The sequence below is a fragment of the Trematomus bernacchii genome, unplaced genomic scaffold, assembly GCF_902827165.1.
Source record: "Trematomus bernacchii unplaced genomic scaffold, fTreBer1.1, whole genome shotgun sequence".
NCBI lineage: Eukaryota > Metazoa > Chordata > Actinopteri > Perciformes > Nototheniidae > Trematomus > Trematomus bernacchii.
Genome location: NW_022988098.1, coordinates 9,573,662 through 9,591,782, shown reverse-complemented (window position 1 = coordinate 9,591,782; position 18,121 = coordinate 9,573,662). Strand labels below are relative to the sequence as shown.

Sequence of the window (18,121 nt, the reverse complement as noted above, 5' to 3'; positions counted from 1 at the left end):
GCTCCAAAAACAAGTTAAACAATAATGAAAACAAGTTGTTTTCACTTGAAATAAGCACAAAAATCTGCCAATAGAACAAGTACAAATTAGCTTGGTAAGATTTCTTGAAATAAGAAGGGATATTTAGATAAATCAGATCTTGTAATTAACTCATTTTGAACTAAATTTGACCAGAATTAGTAATGTTATGAAACAAAATAATCCGCAAATGCTCAAAAGTTTTCAGTTTTCTGATGTTAGTTGGTGATTTTCTAATACATATGTAAAAAAATATGTTTTTTAAAATAAGATTTTTTGACTTAACAAGCTGATGCATTGTCTAAAAACATGACCCGATATCTCACTGCAGTGTTACTTCTGAAGTTATTATGTCTTATATCAGGAGTAGAGACATATTCTGACTAGATATTAGACACATATACCAGAAAATATACTAGATTTCAAGTTTTTGTAGTGTACTTTGTCCTCTCGTCCTGCACCGTATCCAGCTGACTGTCACAAAGCCAATATTACCTTTAGACACCGATATGCAGCTTCAGGGATAAATATTAACTCTAAATGGAGTTTTGTGCATGCATATTGCCTTGATTAATAGCCGTGTCAATAAGGTATTTCATTTTCAACGCCTAAAAATCTTTGCTGTTGAGGCAAAACCACTTTTGAGTTGCCCGGAACAGATTTCGAGGGTATTAGCAGGGGCTTTGTGGCATGGCTAACTAATTTCTCCGCCTGGTGGAGTGTGAGTAATTAAAGTACAGTATTGAGTGGATGCTCGTCCTCAGAGAGCTCTGAAGGACATTTCTTTCTGTTCTGTTAGAGATGTGTGCAACGCTGCAGCATCTAAGTAAACTCAGGGGTTCATCAACTCTCATAAATATCTGAATTAATCATTAATCCGTCTGTTTTTTCTCGCCTCTTCTTACAGGGGTGGATGATGGGGAAGACATCCCCCGAGAGATGCTGGTAGGGATATATGAGCGGATTCGCAAGCGAGAGCTCAAAACGAATGAAGACCACATGTCCCAGGTTCAGAAAGTGGAAAAACTCATTGTTGGGAAGAAGCCGGTAAGTCTGCCCTTGGGCTTCTTCACGTAGAGTGTGACCACTTTTATCTTACCCTCCATTCAGGAGCATGCAGAACTAAATGACCCAACGTGCCTCTGAGCTGTCGCAGAGAGCACTGGCTTATTCATGGCCAACAATGTCTAAAAACGAAAAAGAAATGAAAGAGCATTCTTAACATGAAACTTATTTCTCCGCTGTGTGACACATCAATTCTTCAAGGCCGGAGACCTTCACGCTGAATGACTGTAATGTGTCTTTTGCCCTAAGAGCCAGATGAGAAAAAGTGCGGTCTGACAAGCTCTGTAATAATAAAATATATAAACACATCACATTATCTTGAAGGTGTTTACTTGAAACCATACGCTTCGTTTCAGGTCCATTAATACCCTTATTTATCAAACTAACTCCACTTTGGTGACACACTTCGGCAGGAGTCCAAGGGACCTTGAAGCAGTTGTGATCATAGAGCGTTGCGAACATTGGAAACACAACGTACTGTATTAAAAGATGAATGTGAGGAATGCGTAAATGTTTCTCCCGTGATCCATGAAACTAGTTTTCCTGATTTTAAATGTGGCCCATTTTTCTTGTGGAACATTATGTGGAATGTCTTTTCTTTGATGTATGGTGAATTTTAAAGTTTCCATATTATGTGTGTACTGATCCTTGTAAAATGACTCTCCCTCCATAGATTGGCTCGTTGCACCACGGTCTGGGCTGCGTAAGTATTTATCTTTCTGTCGCCTACTTCTTAGGGTTGAGTGGAGGTATTTGTAATATATCCCCAAAGGCTCGATGGAGCAGACAACAAACATTTTGAAAGGCATAAAGTATATAACTTTTATACTAAGGAATGAGGCTGTGTTTGTGCAGGTGCTATCCTTACCACACCGGAGACTGGTCTGTTACTGCAGACTTTTTGAAGTACCCGACCCTAACAAACCACAAAAGTTGGGTGTCCACCAACGGGAGATCTTCCTCTTCAATGACCTGCTAGTGGTGAGGAAGACATTATTAATTCAACACACTGAAAACACACTTGGAGTGAAAAGAATCTCACCTCTGTATATGCCATGTTCTTTTTCATAGGTCACTAAGATTTTCCAAAAGAAGAAGAACTCTGTGACGTACAGCTTTCGGCAGTCCTTCTCACTTTATGGCATGCAAGTGCTAATCTTTGAGAATCAGTGTAAGTGCAATGGGGTTAGGATTGGACTTTTGCTTAAGCACTTTTAAAATGTGTCAGTATGCTTGAAATGAACAAGTTTGCATGAGAAACACTTGTAAAGGCAAACATTTTTAAGGCTGATTAGAATTGCCCCAAAGCAGGATAAGGACCAAGCCACAACCTCAGTGTTTGAATAGTGATGCCAATGCAGATGTGCAATAACTTTGCATAGCCAGCAGGGTGCAACTAAACTGGTTCAAACTGGAGTCTGATTGTATAGAAGTCTACAAAAAAAAGGACCATAATTCACTCTTGATTTGTGACCTTACTAAAGAGGATGATCAGCAACTTCGGGATCTGAATAGTAAAGCCAGTGCATATATGCAGTTACCTTGCATAGCCAGCAAGGGGCAACGACACTGGTTAAAAAAACAATTCTGATTTCATAGAAGTCAATGAGAAAATTACCATATTTCTCTCTAAATGTATGACCTCGGAAAAAATGTTCCTGACGAGTTTATGGTGCCATTGTATATTCTTAAAGATAGCAGAAGTGTTGTCTGTTTCTGAGACAATTCTAACTTCTACAGACTCTCCTGGTGATAGGTATATTTTGTTTGGCTAATTGTTGATACCGTCACTCTTTAGATTATCCCAACGGAGTGCGTCTGACGTCAGCCATTCCCGGAGCAGACATCAAAGTCCTCATCAACTTCAACGCACCAAATCCTCAGGACCGCAAAAAGTTCACTGACGATCTGCGAGAATCTATTTCTGAAGTCCAAGAGATGGAGAAGTACCGGATAGAATGTGAGAAAAAGTTGCACGTCTTATTTTTAAATATTTATCTAAAAAGTCTGGATTTACTGTTAAATGTCCCCTATTATGCAAAATCCACTTCTTCATGTCTCTTCTACATCAACATGTGTCCCCTCTTCTTCATGTCTCCTCTACATCAACATGTGTCCCCTCTTCTTCATGTCTCCTCTACATCAACATGTGTCCCCTCTTGTTCATGTCTCCTCTACATCAACATGTGTCCCCTCTTCTTCATGTCTCTTCTACATCAACATGTGCCCCCTCTTGTTCATGTCTCTTCTACATCAACATGTGTCCCCTCTTCTTCATGTCTCTTCTACATCAACATGTGTCCCCTCTTCTTCATGTCTCCTCTACATCAACATGTGTCCCCTCTTCTTCATGTCTCTTCTACATCAACATGTGTCCCCTCTTCTTCATGTCTCTTCTACATCAACATGTGTCCCCTCTTCTTCATGTCTCTTCTACATCAACATGTGTCCCCTCTTGTTCATGTCTCTCTACATCAACATGTGTCCCCTCTTCTTCATGTCTCTTCTACATCAACATGTGTCCCCTCTTCTTCATGTCTCTTCTACATCAACATGTGTCCCCTCTTCTTCATGTCTTTTCTACATCAACATGTGTCCCCTCTTCTTCATGTCTCTTCTACATCAACATGTGTCCCCTCTTCTTCATGTCTCTTCTACATCAACATGTGTCCCCTCTTCTTCTTGTCTCTTCTACATCAACATGTGTCCCCTCTTCTTCATGTCTCTTCTACATCAACACGTGTCCTCTCTTCTTCATGTCTCTTCTACATCAACATGTGTCCCCTCTTCTTCATGTCTCTTCTACATCAACATGTGTCCCCTCTTCTTCATGTCTCTTCTACATCAACATGTGTCCCCTCTTCTTCATGTCTCTTCTACATCAACACGTGTCCTCTCTTCTTCATGTCTCTTCTACATCAACATGTGTCCCCTCTTCTTCATGTCTCTTCTACATCAACATGTGTCCTCTCTTCTTCATGTCTCTTCTACATCAACATGTGTCCCCTCTTCTTCATGTCTCCTCTACATCAACATGTGTCCCCTCTTCTTCACGTCTCTTCTTCATCAACATGTGTCCCCTCTGTGTAAAGAGACTCTGAAAGTTTCAGGAACAAAGATTCTCTCTCTTTTTGTCCTGATCCATTTTTATAAAAACCTGTCTGAAAATGAGCTGATCAGATTTTGGCCACTTTATGATGTCATAACGATGTTTTGGCTTGTGTAACCATTAGCCAATCACCAACCAAGGTAACCCCCCCCCCCCACCTTATCACCTGAATCTCCTCCTAGAGCACCATTGTGTTCTTTTTAACCAAATATCTCTCAGAGGGGCGTGGGGAGGGGCTCCTTATTTTCATCTAAAGTAACAGACAGAGAATCAGCACTTTGGAAACAGGGCTGAAACAGAGGGGATTATGGGATGCTGCAATGATCTGTTTGGTGTTTCAGCCAATCAGAGACATGTTCTGTATATATCTGAGACCTATAATATATTGATGAAAAACAGTATAATAGGGGACCTTTAACATTGTGTCTCTTTCTTCACAGCTGAGCTAGAGAAACAGAAGGGGGTCGTGAGGCCCAGCATGTCCCAGACTTCAGCCATGAAGAAGGACACGGGAAACGGGTCTCTGAGTCGCGGGAGCCTCGACGACAGCTACGCCATTGGTGAAGGTTTGAAGAGGAGCGCACTCAGCAGCTCCCTACGAGACCTGTCAGACGCAGGTAAAATCAGGGGAAGCCATGATACCATACTAACTCATGTCTCAGGTTCGCTCCTGATGTTATTTGATTAGGAAAGTAGGAAGTAAGTGTTGGGGAAATATTTTCCTAGGCCCATAACTTTGACTCAGTTTATCAGTTTGTATTGTTTAGTTTATTTGTTTATAGTGTTGTGGACAGTCCCCATTGATCAACTGTCACAAAACACTTTCCAGCTGTTGTCCCCGGCCAGATGGTAATAGACACCTTTTTTAAATCACAATAGATCAACAGCATTAGTTATAAATACTGAGCACACGCCTGCACCCTTGGGCTGCTCTCAGTGTTTTGTCTCCCTGTTGGCGTCAACTGATAGAGGTGTTATTATAGTGCTTTTTCTTGTTATGCACAATGCTGATTATTCTCTCAGAACTAGCTAAATACATGGGTCTGGGGTAGAGATCTTCAGAATTGGTTTGGCAGCAGCTGTGTCACCTCGTGGCTCAGCACATGTCTTGTGAATTCTCCGGCCGAAGCTCCAAATAAACCATCAGTGTTTGCCATCAAAGTTCCTGCTTTCCTCGTGTCTCTCTGAGTCTCCATTCCTTCAGAAGTTTCCATCACAGGAAGAAGCTGAGTTCCTGTTGGGCGGTAGCCACTGCGACTGACCTTCTGATGCAGAGTGAACAGAGCCTCTGAGCAGTGAAGGAAATAGAGATGTGTGTTTGCTAATGGGCTCAGGTGTAATTCACTAGAGGCTCTTACCTATTAATCCTGCGTTGCCGGCAGTGGAGCGCCATGTAGGTCACTGTGATCAATTTGAGCGTCTAAGTCGTAATATGAACTGATGTTGTGGGGTTGAGTCAGGATGGAGAGAGCCGCCAAACACATTCAGTGACCACAGGACAGCTTTCTCAGTGCTGATGAATTGAGACAAAACATAATTGAGTTAGCAGCTTTTATAGAGAGCAACAAGAGTGGATTTTGGAGGCCTTGGAAGCATTTTACCATCTTCAGACCCTCGTGATTTTAGGAGGGGCTATTCGAGTGTTCAGACTGTGAAGTTGATTTACCTAAGAAAAATGATGGGCTGATTTACAGACGTATCTTTCCCCATGTAAGTCAATGGGGAAAAGGGCCCAATGATGTCGGGCATTTCCTTCAATACCTGACGTACTTCCTGGATGCTTGATATTTCCTTTAGGAGAGTTTTGCCTCTTCATCACTCAGTTTAAATACATTTGAGCAGTGGCGTTTTTATATGTACAAAAGTGGTGGGGCACAAAAAACGTAGATGTCTATATATAAGCTTCTGCAGTGACGTGCAGTGAGGTTCATGGCTGGTGAGGCACTGGCACTGACTCTTCAGGTTTACAAATATTATATTTTGACCTAAACCAAAATATAATATTATTTTCAAAAGCTTTTTTTTGTCTGATGCTTCGATTAATTTTAAACAGACAGTTCAACAAAAGGATACCCAAAAAATGTAATTTTATCATTTAAATATTGAATTGTTCTCTCTTAGTAAGATCCCATTTTCAATAAAATTGCGGTCTTACCTTGACTTGAAGATGAAGTCCATTTGCCTATCCTTCTGGACAAACATTTCTATTACTTTTTTGTAAAAGTCCTCCTTATGTTCTTGTAGTTTCAAAAGTCTATCATAAATCTAATCGATAGATTTATGATTAAAAAATTATAAAAGTATGGTAGACATGTGGATGTTATCCGGCTGAACAAAACGTGCATTTATCTAACAGGTACGTTTCCCACAGATCTTATTTCGAGCTATTTTCTAAAATCCTCTGGAGAAATCTCATTGCTTTTTTGTGCTTACTTCCTGGTTTTAGGACGCGTCACTGCAGCTCTCTCGTCTCCTCTTCACACACCACACTTTTCGCGGCACACGTACTTACAGCCAATCAGCTCTGAATGATGTGAGATGACGTATGGTGGGGATGGCAGATCAGTGCCCCTATGGTCATTATTTTTTTGCCACACACATTAAATAGGAAAATACTCTGAGCATGCGCAGTGTCGTTTTTACAGTCACCGTTGACTTCACAGCGAGAGGAAGGGGCATAATCAGGTTTTGTCCCACATGGCTCTAAACAGCTCAATAGGCACACACTGTGACTGTAGACACACTAATTAGAAGAACACAGACTAAAACAGCAATGTACAGACGAATCAGATGATTAAACATGATCTTAAAATATATTTTATATATATATATTTTTTTTTTTGCATTTTTTGTAATCATTATTTGTAATACTTTCTGCTGACACTAGGTGGGGCTGTGCCCCACCTGCCCCTAATGACCAGTCGCCACTGCATTTGAGGTTTGATTTTGGTTAGTTTAAAAGTGACTCTTGAGGGACAGCTTTCTTGACCGTTGTTGGGAAAACGTTTTCTGAGCTATCTGGACAGTTGTTTGTGACCTCCATAGATCAGAAAAACATTTGACATTTACCACAAGGCGAGAGTCAATAACATATTTGGTTAAATTATGGCATACATTGGACAGTGTTTTTCCTACTTGGGATAAAATATCTGGACCTACAGTATCAGCCTTTTCTGCTTCGATTTGGATCATCCTTCTTTTTTTGTCTCTTGTGAGTCTTGCAAGTTAATGGATGTGAAATGTTACTATATATTGCCAGAGTTTCCCTTTAGCGCTATCAGATTGCAATGTTTTCACTGAATATGAGGGTCTCCTTCCAGCTGTGCCTCAAGTAGCTGAGTAGAAAATATTAAAGTTGACGTATCCTAGAGGCTAGGAGTTGTAGCACTGCTTTGCTTCTTCCCTCTCCCTTTCTGCTGCTAGCTAGTCATCTGTCACTTTTGTCACCTTAGGGTGCTAGCGCCCCTCCACTAGACAGAAGAGATATGTGCACCTGCAGGTGTTAACCCGGCGTGTCTAATCTGTCATGTTGCATGTTCTGGCCAGGCAAGCGTGGGAGACGCAGCAGTGCAGGATCACTAGACAGCAATATGGAAGTAAGTAGGATTGAACCGATGCTGAGCTGTCCTTCCACTTTATGTTGTTCCCTCTGAACACACGTTTTCTGTTTCTTTGTAGTTTTTATTTTACTGTTTTGGTGGTGTGTTTTGTTGTTGTGAGCATCTTGGTCACTGCATGCTTTGGGCTGATCCACTGTGGCTGATAACACTTGATGTACACAGCATGACTAATAATCCTCCTGACCCACATTAGGGCTGTGTCGATGTTAGAGCCTGTTTGAGTCCTCCTCTTGTGTTGTGGGTTAGCCTTGTATCCATTTTCTGAATTGTGTCCCTTTTTGTTTACTAGATGTGAATATGGCTATGCTTTATCAGATCCAGCTACTGCATGCTTACAGTTTGGAGTGACGACTCGGAGGGCTTCCTTTCATTGACCCCTGACCTTTATATGAAGTTCTTCCTTTGCATGTATTACTGTCACACTTACCAAGCTGTGCAGTGCAATCAAAGAAACCTAGCATAAAGGCAAATATGTTAAATGGTTAATATAAACTCTTTGTAACCAGAAAAAAACGTTAGGGCCAATAGCATATGGCTAGGTGAAGTGTAGCTATCAATCAAGCTAGGTGTAGCTAGCTTCATTGAATTGAAGATGATTTGAGAGGGAGCAACATTTTGTAGTTATTCATTGCAAGTTTTAATCTTGAGCTGTTGCCAGAACAAGGTCTTTAAGAAGAAAGCTATCAATATATATTTGACTTATTTATTATGTTCCTGATGTCTGGGGCACTTAGCCTAAGCAAAGTTTAATTAAGTTAAGTTAGCTTTTGAGACTATTTATCAATATTCAACATATACAATGAGACTCACTGTTTCTGTCAATACCTTCCACAAAGTAGAAAATCCTGCACTTTCTACAGAGTTGTGTTTTAAGCGCTCAGTCTTCGAACCCTAACATTAGCTTACTACTTTCACTGATGGCTAAAGCTACCAAAAGTACAATGCATTTTGATCATGTATTAACATTATGAGTTACTGTCATTATGTCAGTCATTGTGGTTATTTAAAGACAGGAATACATTGTCATTGAAAAGAGACTCGGCAGAGAATACAACTGATACAGCTCTGATCACATCAGTCAAATAAATGAAGGTATATAATTAATCAAAATCAATTATGCAACACTTTGGAGCTTCAATCACAATCCATCTTCATTGTTCTTAGTGTATCATAAAGGGACTCCACCTTGCTGTTCGTGTTACTTCCCTGTGTTGTAGAATCACATTAGATGAACCGTAGTCGATAGTTTGCATGTTGTGCATGGCTCTAAAAAAGTTGCTTAATTTCTTTTACTTTTTTGTGATCTTGTTATTCTGTGTTACTGTGACATTATATAAAAGACATCTGATGTATTTTGTTTGTCTTGCTGAGTGTACATTTTGAAATATTCACACAATGGTAAACTCTTCCTGAACCTGGACTTGAACCTGGCTGCAGTTTCAGATGTTCTGTTCTAGCGACTCTCGGGGGCACATGAAAATTAAAAAGGGTATTGTAACCTTGGAAACCAGATGTGATAGCAACTCACTCGGCTCATCACAGGGCAGAGACTGCAGGCTCTGACAAGCTCAGAAAGCAAAGCCTCCAGACTATTTACACTAGAGAGAGCCGAGCAAGAGCAAGCATGGACAGACGAAACAAGGCAGTGAACCAGAAAAGAAAAAGCTTTTCCACAAGGCCAGAGTCAGCTGTACCCAGTCATGCAGTTGGTGCTATGTAAAGAATTCAGACACTGTAAAAAACAAAAACCCATAAAAAAAAAAAGTAGAAAATATACATGTTGAATTTCAAATGTACAGTAACAAAATATAAAGCAGGATATTATATATACATAAGTATGTGAGGAATGGAATATTAAATATTAGATTGGAAATAAATGTAAAATGTACAGTGTGATTTTAAGTCCTGTTATCCTATGTTATCCTATAGTGATCTATGGTTCCCCTTTATAAACCCAAGCTCTTCCCCCCCGACTCACCCTCATTAAGATTATTAAGAGACATATTATAGTAGAGTAGGCTTTGTGCTGTGTTTGCGTTGTCTCCTGACTAAGTCATCTTTAAATACAATTTGAATCTGCAGCACGTACACCTTCACTTAGTAAGTATAGTAAGAGTAGGCTTCTTTGTGTTGTGTCTGGTTCTCTCTAACCCTCTCTCTCTTGCAGGGCTCCATCATTAGCAGCCCCCACATGAGACGCAGACCCCCGAGAGACGGCCCGCCCCGACACAGCGGCCAATCGCTGCCCAGCTCCTCCTCCCTGCTGGGGACTTTGTTTGGCCCCAGCAGACGTTTGAAGTCACCCAGCCCCACCCCTCAGGCTCTGCACCCCACCCTAATCTCACACACCACCCACCCTACCAACTTGCACCACACAGCCCGGGCCGAAACGGACCCCCAAGCCTCCGTTCACCCTCACCACGGGCAGTTTTGCCACCAGAATCCTCCGCCTTACCACCATCATCATCACTATCACCCTCCAGCCCACCTGCAGCACCCTCCACACCCGTTTCACCCGGCAACAGGTCACGGGCAGCAGCCAGCATACCCTCCTCACCCTCCTCACCCTCCTCACCCTCCTCATCCTCCTCATCCTCACCCTCACCACCAAACACACCCTCCTCACGCTCCACTTCACCACGGCCCCCAAACGGCCCCCTCCCAGGCCCCCAGCAGCACCAAACCCAAGCACAGCGGCATCAGTACGGTGGTGTAAAAGTGTAAAGAAGACACAGAGACTGAACTTTGATTTTAATCCGAAACGGTAGCACTGTGCGGACGCCGGACGAGATCCTGTGCCTCCTTTGGGGTTCTTTGTTGTGCTCATAACAAGAACAGTTTACTCGATTTAAAACACATCTCCTTTCTGGTTGCTCCTTGCATTTCACTTCAGGTTATAATTCAAGAGCATGCACAAAGACCACAACTACTGTTTCTCCTCAATTAAAGGATCAAATATCTAACTTACTTACTAGTGTTTTACAGAAGAAATGAATAGTAATCTTGACTTTAATGACTAATGATTTGATCTTGTCTGACAGACAGACAGACAGACAGACAGACAGACAGACAGACAGACAGACAGACAGACAGACAGACAGACAGACAGACAGACAGACAGACAGACAGACAGACAGACAGACAGACAGACAGACAGACAGACAGACAGACACACAGACAGACAGACAGACAGACAGACAGACAGACAGACAGTAGCTGTGTGAGTATTTAATGTAGCGTTAGCTCACAGTACACTGTGATATCTCTGATAACAGTTTATAAATGTGCCAATTATCCAAGCATATATTCGCAACAATTGCTTTTCTGTAAATCGTGCATAGTATTTTGTAAGATAAAAATATTAACTGTTGCTATAATAATAATTATAATTATTATTACAGAACAAATGCATCATTTACGACTCTCAGTATTATACAGGCACATAAAGGGCGTAGTTTCACTGTTCAATCAAAGCTTTTATAAGTACTGAGGCATTCAGTTACTACTGTGTTTGGTTGCCTTTGAGTTACAACAGCTTGATGGAGGGTGGTGCAGATTTTGCACACCGCCCTACAAACAGTCTCATCCCTCTGCACTGGACTTTGGGTCGTCTTTCAATCTCCGGAAACAGATTCATCTGAATGTCCGCCATCATTTTATTTTTTTACCTATTTTTTTAGAGTCTAATGAACAGTATAGAACGCTCTATGTGTGCAGCCTGGTTGGTCCATTTTAGAGGAGGAGGAGGAGGAGGAGGAGGAGGAGGACGTTTTTCATGTTTTTTTTTTGGCAGAAAGTGGTGTGTGTAGCAGGGAAACAACAACGTGTCTCCCCTGATGTGGAAGCTCTCAGCTGGCTGAGTGTGGCCTGTTCCTCTTCGGTTTCTTTGTGCGTCTCTCGAGCTACGAGTGATTTTCTCCCACCATCAGACTTTCTTTTTTCCTCGGAGCCACAGCACAATAATTATCATTCTGTAACGGTGACAGAAACTCTTCGCCACCAATAGCAGTGTCATATCAATCATCTTTTCTGACATATTAAGAGGTCCTGTGCACGGTATCTGGAGTGTGTGCAGAGCGGAGGTGTTTGTTTTCCTGTTGGTAGAAACAGCACTTAGCTGATATCAATGGCTGTCTGTATCTGCTTGAAGAATATGAAATGGACTTTATTTTTTACTTGTATGTGCAATATGTATCTCCCTTTTTTGTTTTGTCCAAAAGCAATTTCTATCTGGTGTTCCTTTTCCATTTCTGTAATCGTCTTTTCCCCGACATCCTCTTGTCATTTCTTCCTCGATGTTTCAGCGAGTGTCCACATGGATTCGGAGGGACAGGACCTTCCATATAAAGAATGTCACAGAAAATAATTGCATGTAAAAATGTATTTCAAGGCTATTTTCTAACTATTGTGTATTCCCAAACTATATCAATGTTACAGTTGTTAAAAACTAATGGTAGAATAGTTTTGACTTCTTCAATTACAGCTAACCTGAAGTCAACTATGTATTGGTGTCACTCTGGAGGATAACCAAATCTGTATTGTTTCTTAATCCACATTTACTGGATCTTTAGTGTACAACAAAGCCGGGTGTTATCACAGCTGTGAGAGGAGAGCAGGTGTGAAGACAGATGTAGCCGTCATCAGGAAATCACAGTGATAATGGACAGACAGAGTATAATGTCTTTTATCTTCATATTTATCAACTGTCTCTGTCAGTAGCTCACTCATTACTGTTGCCGAGTGACATCCAGACGATCTTAATCCTTCTTCCTCAAGGTTATCAACCCTTTATAAAATAATTAATGGTTCTACTTTCAGACAAAAATGTTCTATTGACTTTACATAAGTCGTAATGTTGAAACAACATGGCCGCCGTTGTATTGTATGTCTAACATCTCTGAAATGTTTCCAATTATTTTGACACAACACAAATGAAGCAAAAAGGCCTCACAATGTAAACGACAGTGAGATGTATTTTGTTGTATTCGCCTCAAAATGTAATGGGTTCTTTTAATTGGCCAATGCTACTCCCGTCCACCAAGTTTCATCAACATCGGACAAACATTTATTAACTATCACGTTATCCTGCAGATAGACACACAGACAAACCAAGACAAAACATTACCTCTCTGGCCAAGGTAATACCAATTCACTTTTTCAACGAATAATGCTTTATACATAAGTAATAAGTCGTGCTTATGAATAAGGTATTCATAAGCACGACTTTTGGGTTTTCATGCTCGGAAACCTTGCTTAATCCTGCAGCAAATGTTACTTAGTCAAATGTACTAGTCCATGCAGTCCTAGTGCAATGAAAGGAGGATGCCCATGATACATTTCGGTAAAAAAAAAGGTTAATATATCTTATTTCATTTACGAGAAAACCACACAGGGCAGCTTTAATAGACCAGTCTTCCTCAGAATTTCCTGCAGTGATTTAAAGTCACCTGAGATAAAAAAAAAAACCCTCTACCAAACGCCACATAGAATGTATTTTGTGTGATATGAAACACTTTCTGGGAACAGAGCACAGCAAATGCCGCATATATTTTCATCGTCATTTAGGCCGAAGTCTATAAACAACGTTCATTATGAGACGAGCGACAGGATAAGGAGATTTGATCACAACCTATAAACCCAAATGTACTTATTAATAGCTTATGACTGATGTATAAAGCATTATTAACCATTAATGAAGTCACTAGATACGCCCAAACCCTCTATAAAGGGTTATAAGTCAGTGGCACAGCTCAAATATTTGTTATGATCCAAAATGTATTTACTGAGCTACACAGCATTTTGAACATCACTGTTTCGGTTCTATGGAGATAAAAAAGAGTGCCAATATTGCATGGTCATTACATTTTAAACAATTTTAAAGCTAAATTAGTAGGAGACCAAATTCAATTGTCCCAGCACAATCCACAAGTTGACCAATCAGACGTGTTGGAATAAAAGTGCAAGAAGAAACCAGTGTAAAGGAAATATTGGTTGTTCCCAGAATAATGGCGGTCCAGAGTGTTTTCAAGCATCAGACGATTCAAGATTCAAGGCTTTTATTGTCATGTGTGCGTAGCTACAGTGTAGATATGTCAATGAAAATCTGAGGTCACAGGCTCCTCCTACAGTGCAACACAATAAAACAGATACGACTGATCAATAATAAACCTGTCTGGACTCCATGTGAGGTGCTTCGTTGCCGCTGATGCCTACCGTTTCTTTTCTGTTCTCTTTTCTGTTTTTTAAGTGTTTTATTAAGCAGCGGGCTCGACTCGCCTCTCTTCAATGTCGCTTTGATTTCTCTGACTGATGCTTGTTTACATTTAGTGTGTATTTTCATTTAAAGTTCTACTCCGGCATACATTTCACCTCTCTTCCCGCTGTACAGTAACACATGGCAGTGTATCGCTGAGTGTAAATAGCAACATACATCTAGGGGTGTGTAACTTTACGAAGAGGCTTCTGAGAGCATTTTAAGGGTGGCTTGGTAGTAAAGAATTTGAAAAACATGTAAATAGTGTGTAAATAATATTAATTATTATTATTACTACTGCTCATTGTCTGCAGTTACATTGAAGGTGCATTCAATGCTCCCCTCTGATATTTACATAATCATGGACTGCTTCTCTCTGCCTCTGACAGAAATGAGTTATCATAGGAACTAGAAATGGACTGTAAAGTTGACTTGTTTCCCAAGATGCACCTGTTCTCTCGTACCCACAGCCCACTTTTAAAGTCAACAAAAGGAAGGAGTGCTCTTATTTTATTATGCATTCTGTTTCTTAAGTAGACAAAACCCTATTGATGTAAAACTAGTACTGTGACGATGTTGAGAACGCAAAATAAAATGATATATTGTAAAACCTGAGCTGACTGTCACTACTTGCAATGCCATTTTCTTGTCTCACTTGAATGACTGGGTGTATGGACAAAACTTTCTGTAGATTTTTCTACCAAGTAGTGGTTTGACACACCTAGGAACACAAATATATTTGTATACTTTAAAAGGGTTAATGGTCCTAGTGTCCTTTAGTACCACACTCACTCGAAAGGGGTCCGAGGAAAGACTACATTCATACCTGCAAAACATGACATCATTTTAGAATCCTAGAAGTGCACCTACTGAATCAATATTTATATTATAAGAGGAATCAGTGTTAGAATCATAGGTTTTAATTAATACTCGATTCTGATTGGTCACTTTTCGACATTCAGAGGTCTGCTCTTTCTAGATAGCAGGCCGTTGCTAAGGAGAGTAGACCGTTGCTAAGGAGGAGGCTCCAATCAAGGGACTACAGTACTACAGAGGACACTAATGCTGCGTTCACACCGGAAGCGATGCAAATATTTGCTTCGCTCTAATCGCATCGCTCTAAACGCTCGAGTTTCACCGCGGCTGTCAGCTGTGTTTACTCGCACCATTCAAACAAGACGCGCTGGCTAGGGGGCTACAACTACAACAAAATTAACATATTTTACCGTGATTTAATTGTAATACACGTTTCAAAATGATGCCGAAGTAACAACATACTGATACCGGTTAGTACAAACCATGAATTAATGCTTTGACAAGTCTGCAGACAAGACGGCAGGCGAAAAACCTTTTAAAATGTGTGTTTTCTGAATGGAGATCGGATCGATCAGGCTGAGCTAACGTTGTATATGCTCCGTCCACACTCACAAAACCAGCGACTCTCTGTGCTGTTTGCTGTCTACGGGTCTGATTCTGCTGACCACGCCCCCCTGCAGGAGAGGTGAGCCGTGCTCCGATCAGCTGCTGGGCTGTCAGAAGAGGGGGAGAAAAAGAGATCTCCGTGTTTTATTATATAGAGTCGTTATTCATTTGTTTTAAAGCTCAATAAATAACAAAGAAGACCTTTGACCGGCACTTTTCTAATTTTGTCCGGAAGATTTAAACTTTAACGGACGTCTTGACCGGCGAAAGAAACTGAAACTGAAACTCTGCCGCACGGTCCCCTCGTTCCTTGGAAGAGGCAGAGAGGTGGGTGTTTGTCATCTGCTGGTGGACTAACCGGAGAGAATTACAGTGCTTGCCTCGACGGGGAGGGATTGCAATGAATTAAAGCAGCAGGAGCAAACGCTTGCCTCGGGGAGGGAGAAAAAAAGCCACAGCGGAGAATAAACAGAAGGGTAACCATGGTAACTATGGGCGGGAAGTCTTCTTCGCTGCTTTTGTGGCAGACTACAGCGCCACTTACAGGCCTGGCATATGTACTACAGCGTATCCAGCGCTTTCGAGCGGCAATGGCCGGCCGTGGCCCAACCCCACATTCCCCTGATAGGTGGAGAGTTGGCCCAATAGCCGTAGCGCCACTTCTGTGACGTCATAGAAGTGTTCAAATCTGGATCAGTCTGTATCAGATCCGTTGCAGCCCCTTTTTTAGAGATTTGGGTATGGAGGAAAATAGAGAGGGTTGTGTTTTCTGACACTTGGTGAGTTCCCTGGAACACCGGGGACACATATTCATGTAGAAAAGACGTACAAAAGTGCATTTTGCATGATAGGTCCCGTTTAACTTTTGTCCAGTTTCTGAACGGATATGAGGAGCTGTGAGCTCTGTGTGCTAACTGCTAACAGCTAACGGCTGATGTTTTCTGGTTGAACGTCAGTGACGGCAGGCTGAGATCCTCACCGCTGATTGGCTACCGCGAGATCGCGTCACGCGAATATGATGCTTGAGTTGAAAAAATGTAACTCAAGTGTTTGTCGCGGCCCCTTTCAATCGCGCCGCGGAATTCGCATCAACCGCTTCATGCTCGCCGTCGGAGTGAATTTGCGTCTGTCCGCGTCTCTGCATTGACTTTACATGTAATCGCGCCGCCCCCAAACATCGCATCGCGTCCGGTGTGAACGCAGCGTAAGAATTTAGGACTTAGAACTTTTTGGTTAATTTAACGTCAGCTGTTGCCAAAAAAACTGGTTAGTTTTCCGTCTGGTACAGAAAACAGCCTGGAATACTTTTTGAATATTGATTTGGTGGTTCATGAAACTTTGGATTCATGAAAGCTGAACCCTCCCCAGTAAAGGAAAGCAAAAGAGAAAGAAAGAAAATGAGAAGGACAGATGTTAAAAGACACAGAAATGCCGCATTTCAGATATAACTGGTCGAGAAACAATAAACCAACATAAAAGCGTCAAAGTAAAAGAATTACACCTAAAAAAAATGCCATTGCCAGAAAGAAGGTGTGAAATGTGTGACAAATGTTCTAATGAAAACTCCTCCCAGGGTCAATTAAGGGGTCCTAAGTGGCGTCATCTTTTTCTCCATGCTGAGTGAATTTATACTTTTTTAAAGCTAGTCTAGTCTAAATATGACGCTACCCTGATTATGTCATGTTTGTTTCGTTTTTTTTTCAGACTTGACAAAGCTCTCATAAGTTATACAAACATTTTTTGTAAAATTCCCTATTATTATCCTCACTTTTCCAGGATCTACTGTATACAGAGGGCATGACATCTGTGCCCTCTGTCTAAAAGTCTGGTATGACTGTGATAGTGTGACTGTGTGACTGTGTGACTGTGTGACTGTGTGACTGTGTGACTGTGTGACTGTGTAACTGTGTGAATGTGTGACTGTGTGACTGTGTGACTGTGTGACTGTGTGACTGTGTGATTGTGTGACTGTGTGAATGTGTGACTGTGTGACTGTGTGACTGTGTGATTGTGTGACTGTGTGAATGTGTGACTGTGTGACTGTGTGACTGTGTGACTGTGTGATTGTGTGACTGTGTGAATGTGTGACTGTGTGACTGTGTGACTGTGTGACTGTGTGACTGTGTGACTGTGTGATTGTGTGACTGTGTGAATGTGTGACTGTGTGACTGTGTGACTGTGTGACTGTGTGACTGTGTGATTGTGTGACTGTGTGAATGTGTGACTGTGTGACTGTGTGACTGTGTGACTGTTTGACTGTGTGACTGTGTGATTGTGTGACTGTGTGAATGTGTGACTGTGTGACTGTGTGACTGTGTGACTGTGTAACTGTGTGACTGTGTGACTGTGTGACTGTGTGATTGTGTGACTGTGTGATTGTGTGATTGTGTGACTGTGTAACTGTATAACTGTTTGACTGTGTGACTGTTTGACTATGTAACTGTATGATTGTGTGACTGTGTGATTGTGTGATTGTGTGACTGTGTAACTGTGTGACTGTATAACTGTTTGACTGTGTGACTGTTTGACTGTGTAACTGTATGATTGTGTGACTGTGTGATTGTGTGATTGTGTGACTGTGTAACTGTGTGACTGTATAACTGTTTGACTGTGTGACTGTTTGACTGTGTAACT

At 41.3% G+C, this 18,121-nt stretch overlaps 1 protein-coding gene across 6 annotated transcripts in view; it reads left to right on the top strand.

The window, feature by feature from the left end:
- iqsec1b (IQ motif and Sec7 domain ArfGEF 1b) overlaps positions 1 to 10,922 on the top strand; it is a 228,098-nt gene extending 217,176 nt beyond the window's left edge. For 3 of the 6 annotated variants that reach the window (XM_034121554.1, XM_034121559.1, XM_034121558.1), the window contains 8 exons: positions 926 to 1,065; positions 1,757 to 1,786; positions 1,939 to 2,064; positions 2,155 to 2,254; positions 2,882 to 3,043; positions 4,633 to 4,809; positions 7,739 to 7,788; positions 9,980 to 10,922. In XM_034121554.1, coding sequence (XP_033977445.1) covers positions 926 to 1,065; positions 1,757 to 1,786; positions 1,939 to 2,064; positions 2,155 to 2,254; positions 2,882 to 3,043; positions 4,633 to 4,809; positions 7,739 to 7,788; positions 9,980 to 10,528 — 1,334 coding nt within the window. In that variant the 3' untranslated portion in view covers positions 10,529 to 10,922. The remainder of the gene's footprint in view (positions 1 to 925; positions 1,066 to 1,756; positions 1,787 to 1,938; positions 2,065 to 2,154; positions 2,255 to 2,881; positions 3,044 to 4,632; positions 4,810 to 7,738; positions 7,789 to 9,979) is intronic. The other 3 variants (XM_034121556.1, XM_034121555.1, XM_034121557.1) reach the window with 2 other exon arrangements.
- The last annotated feature ends 7,199 nt before the right edge of the window (positions 10,923 to 18,121 follow it).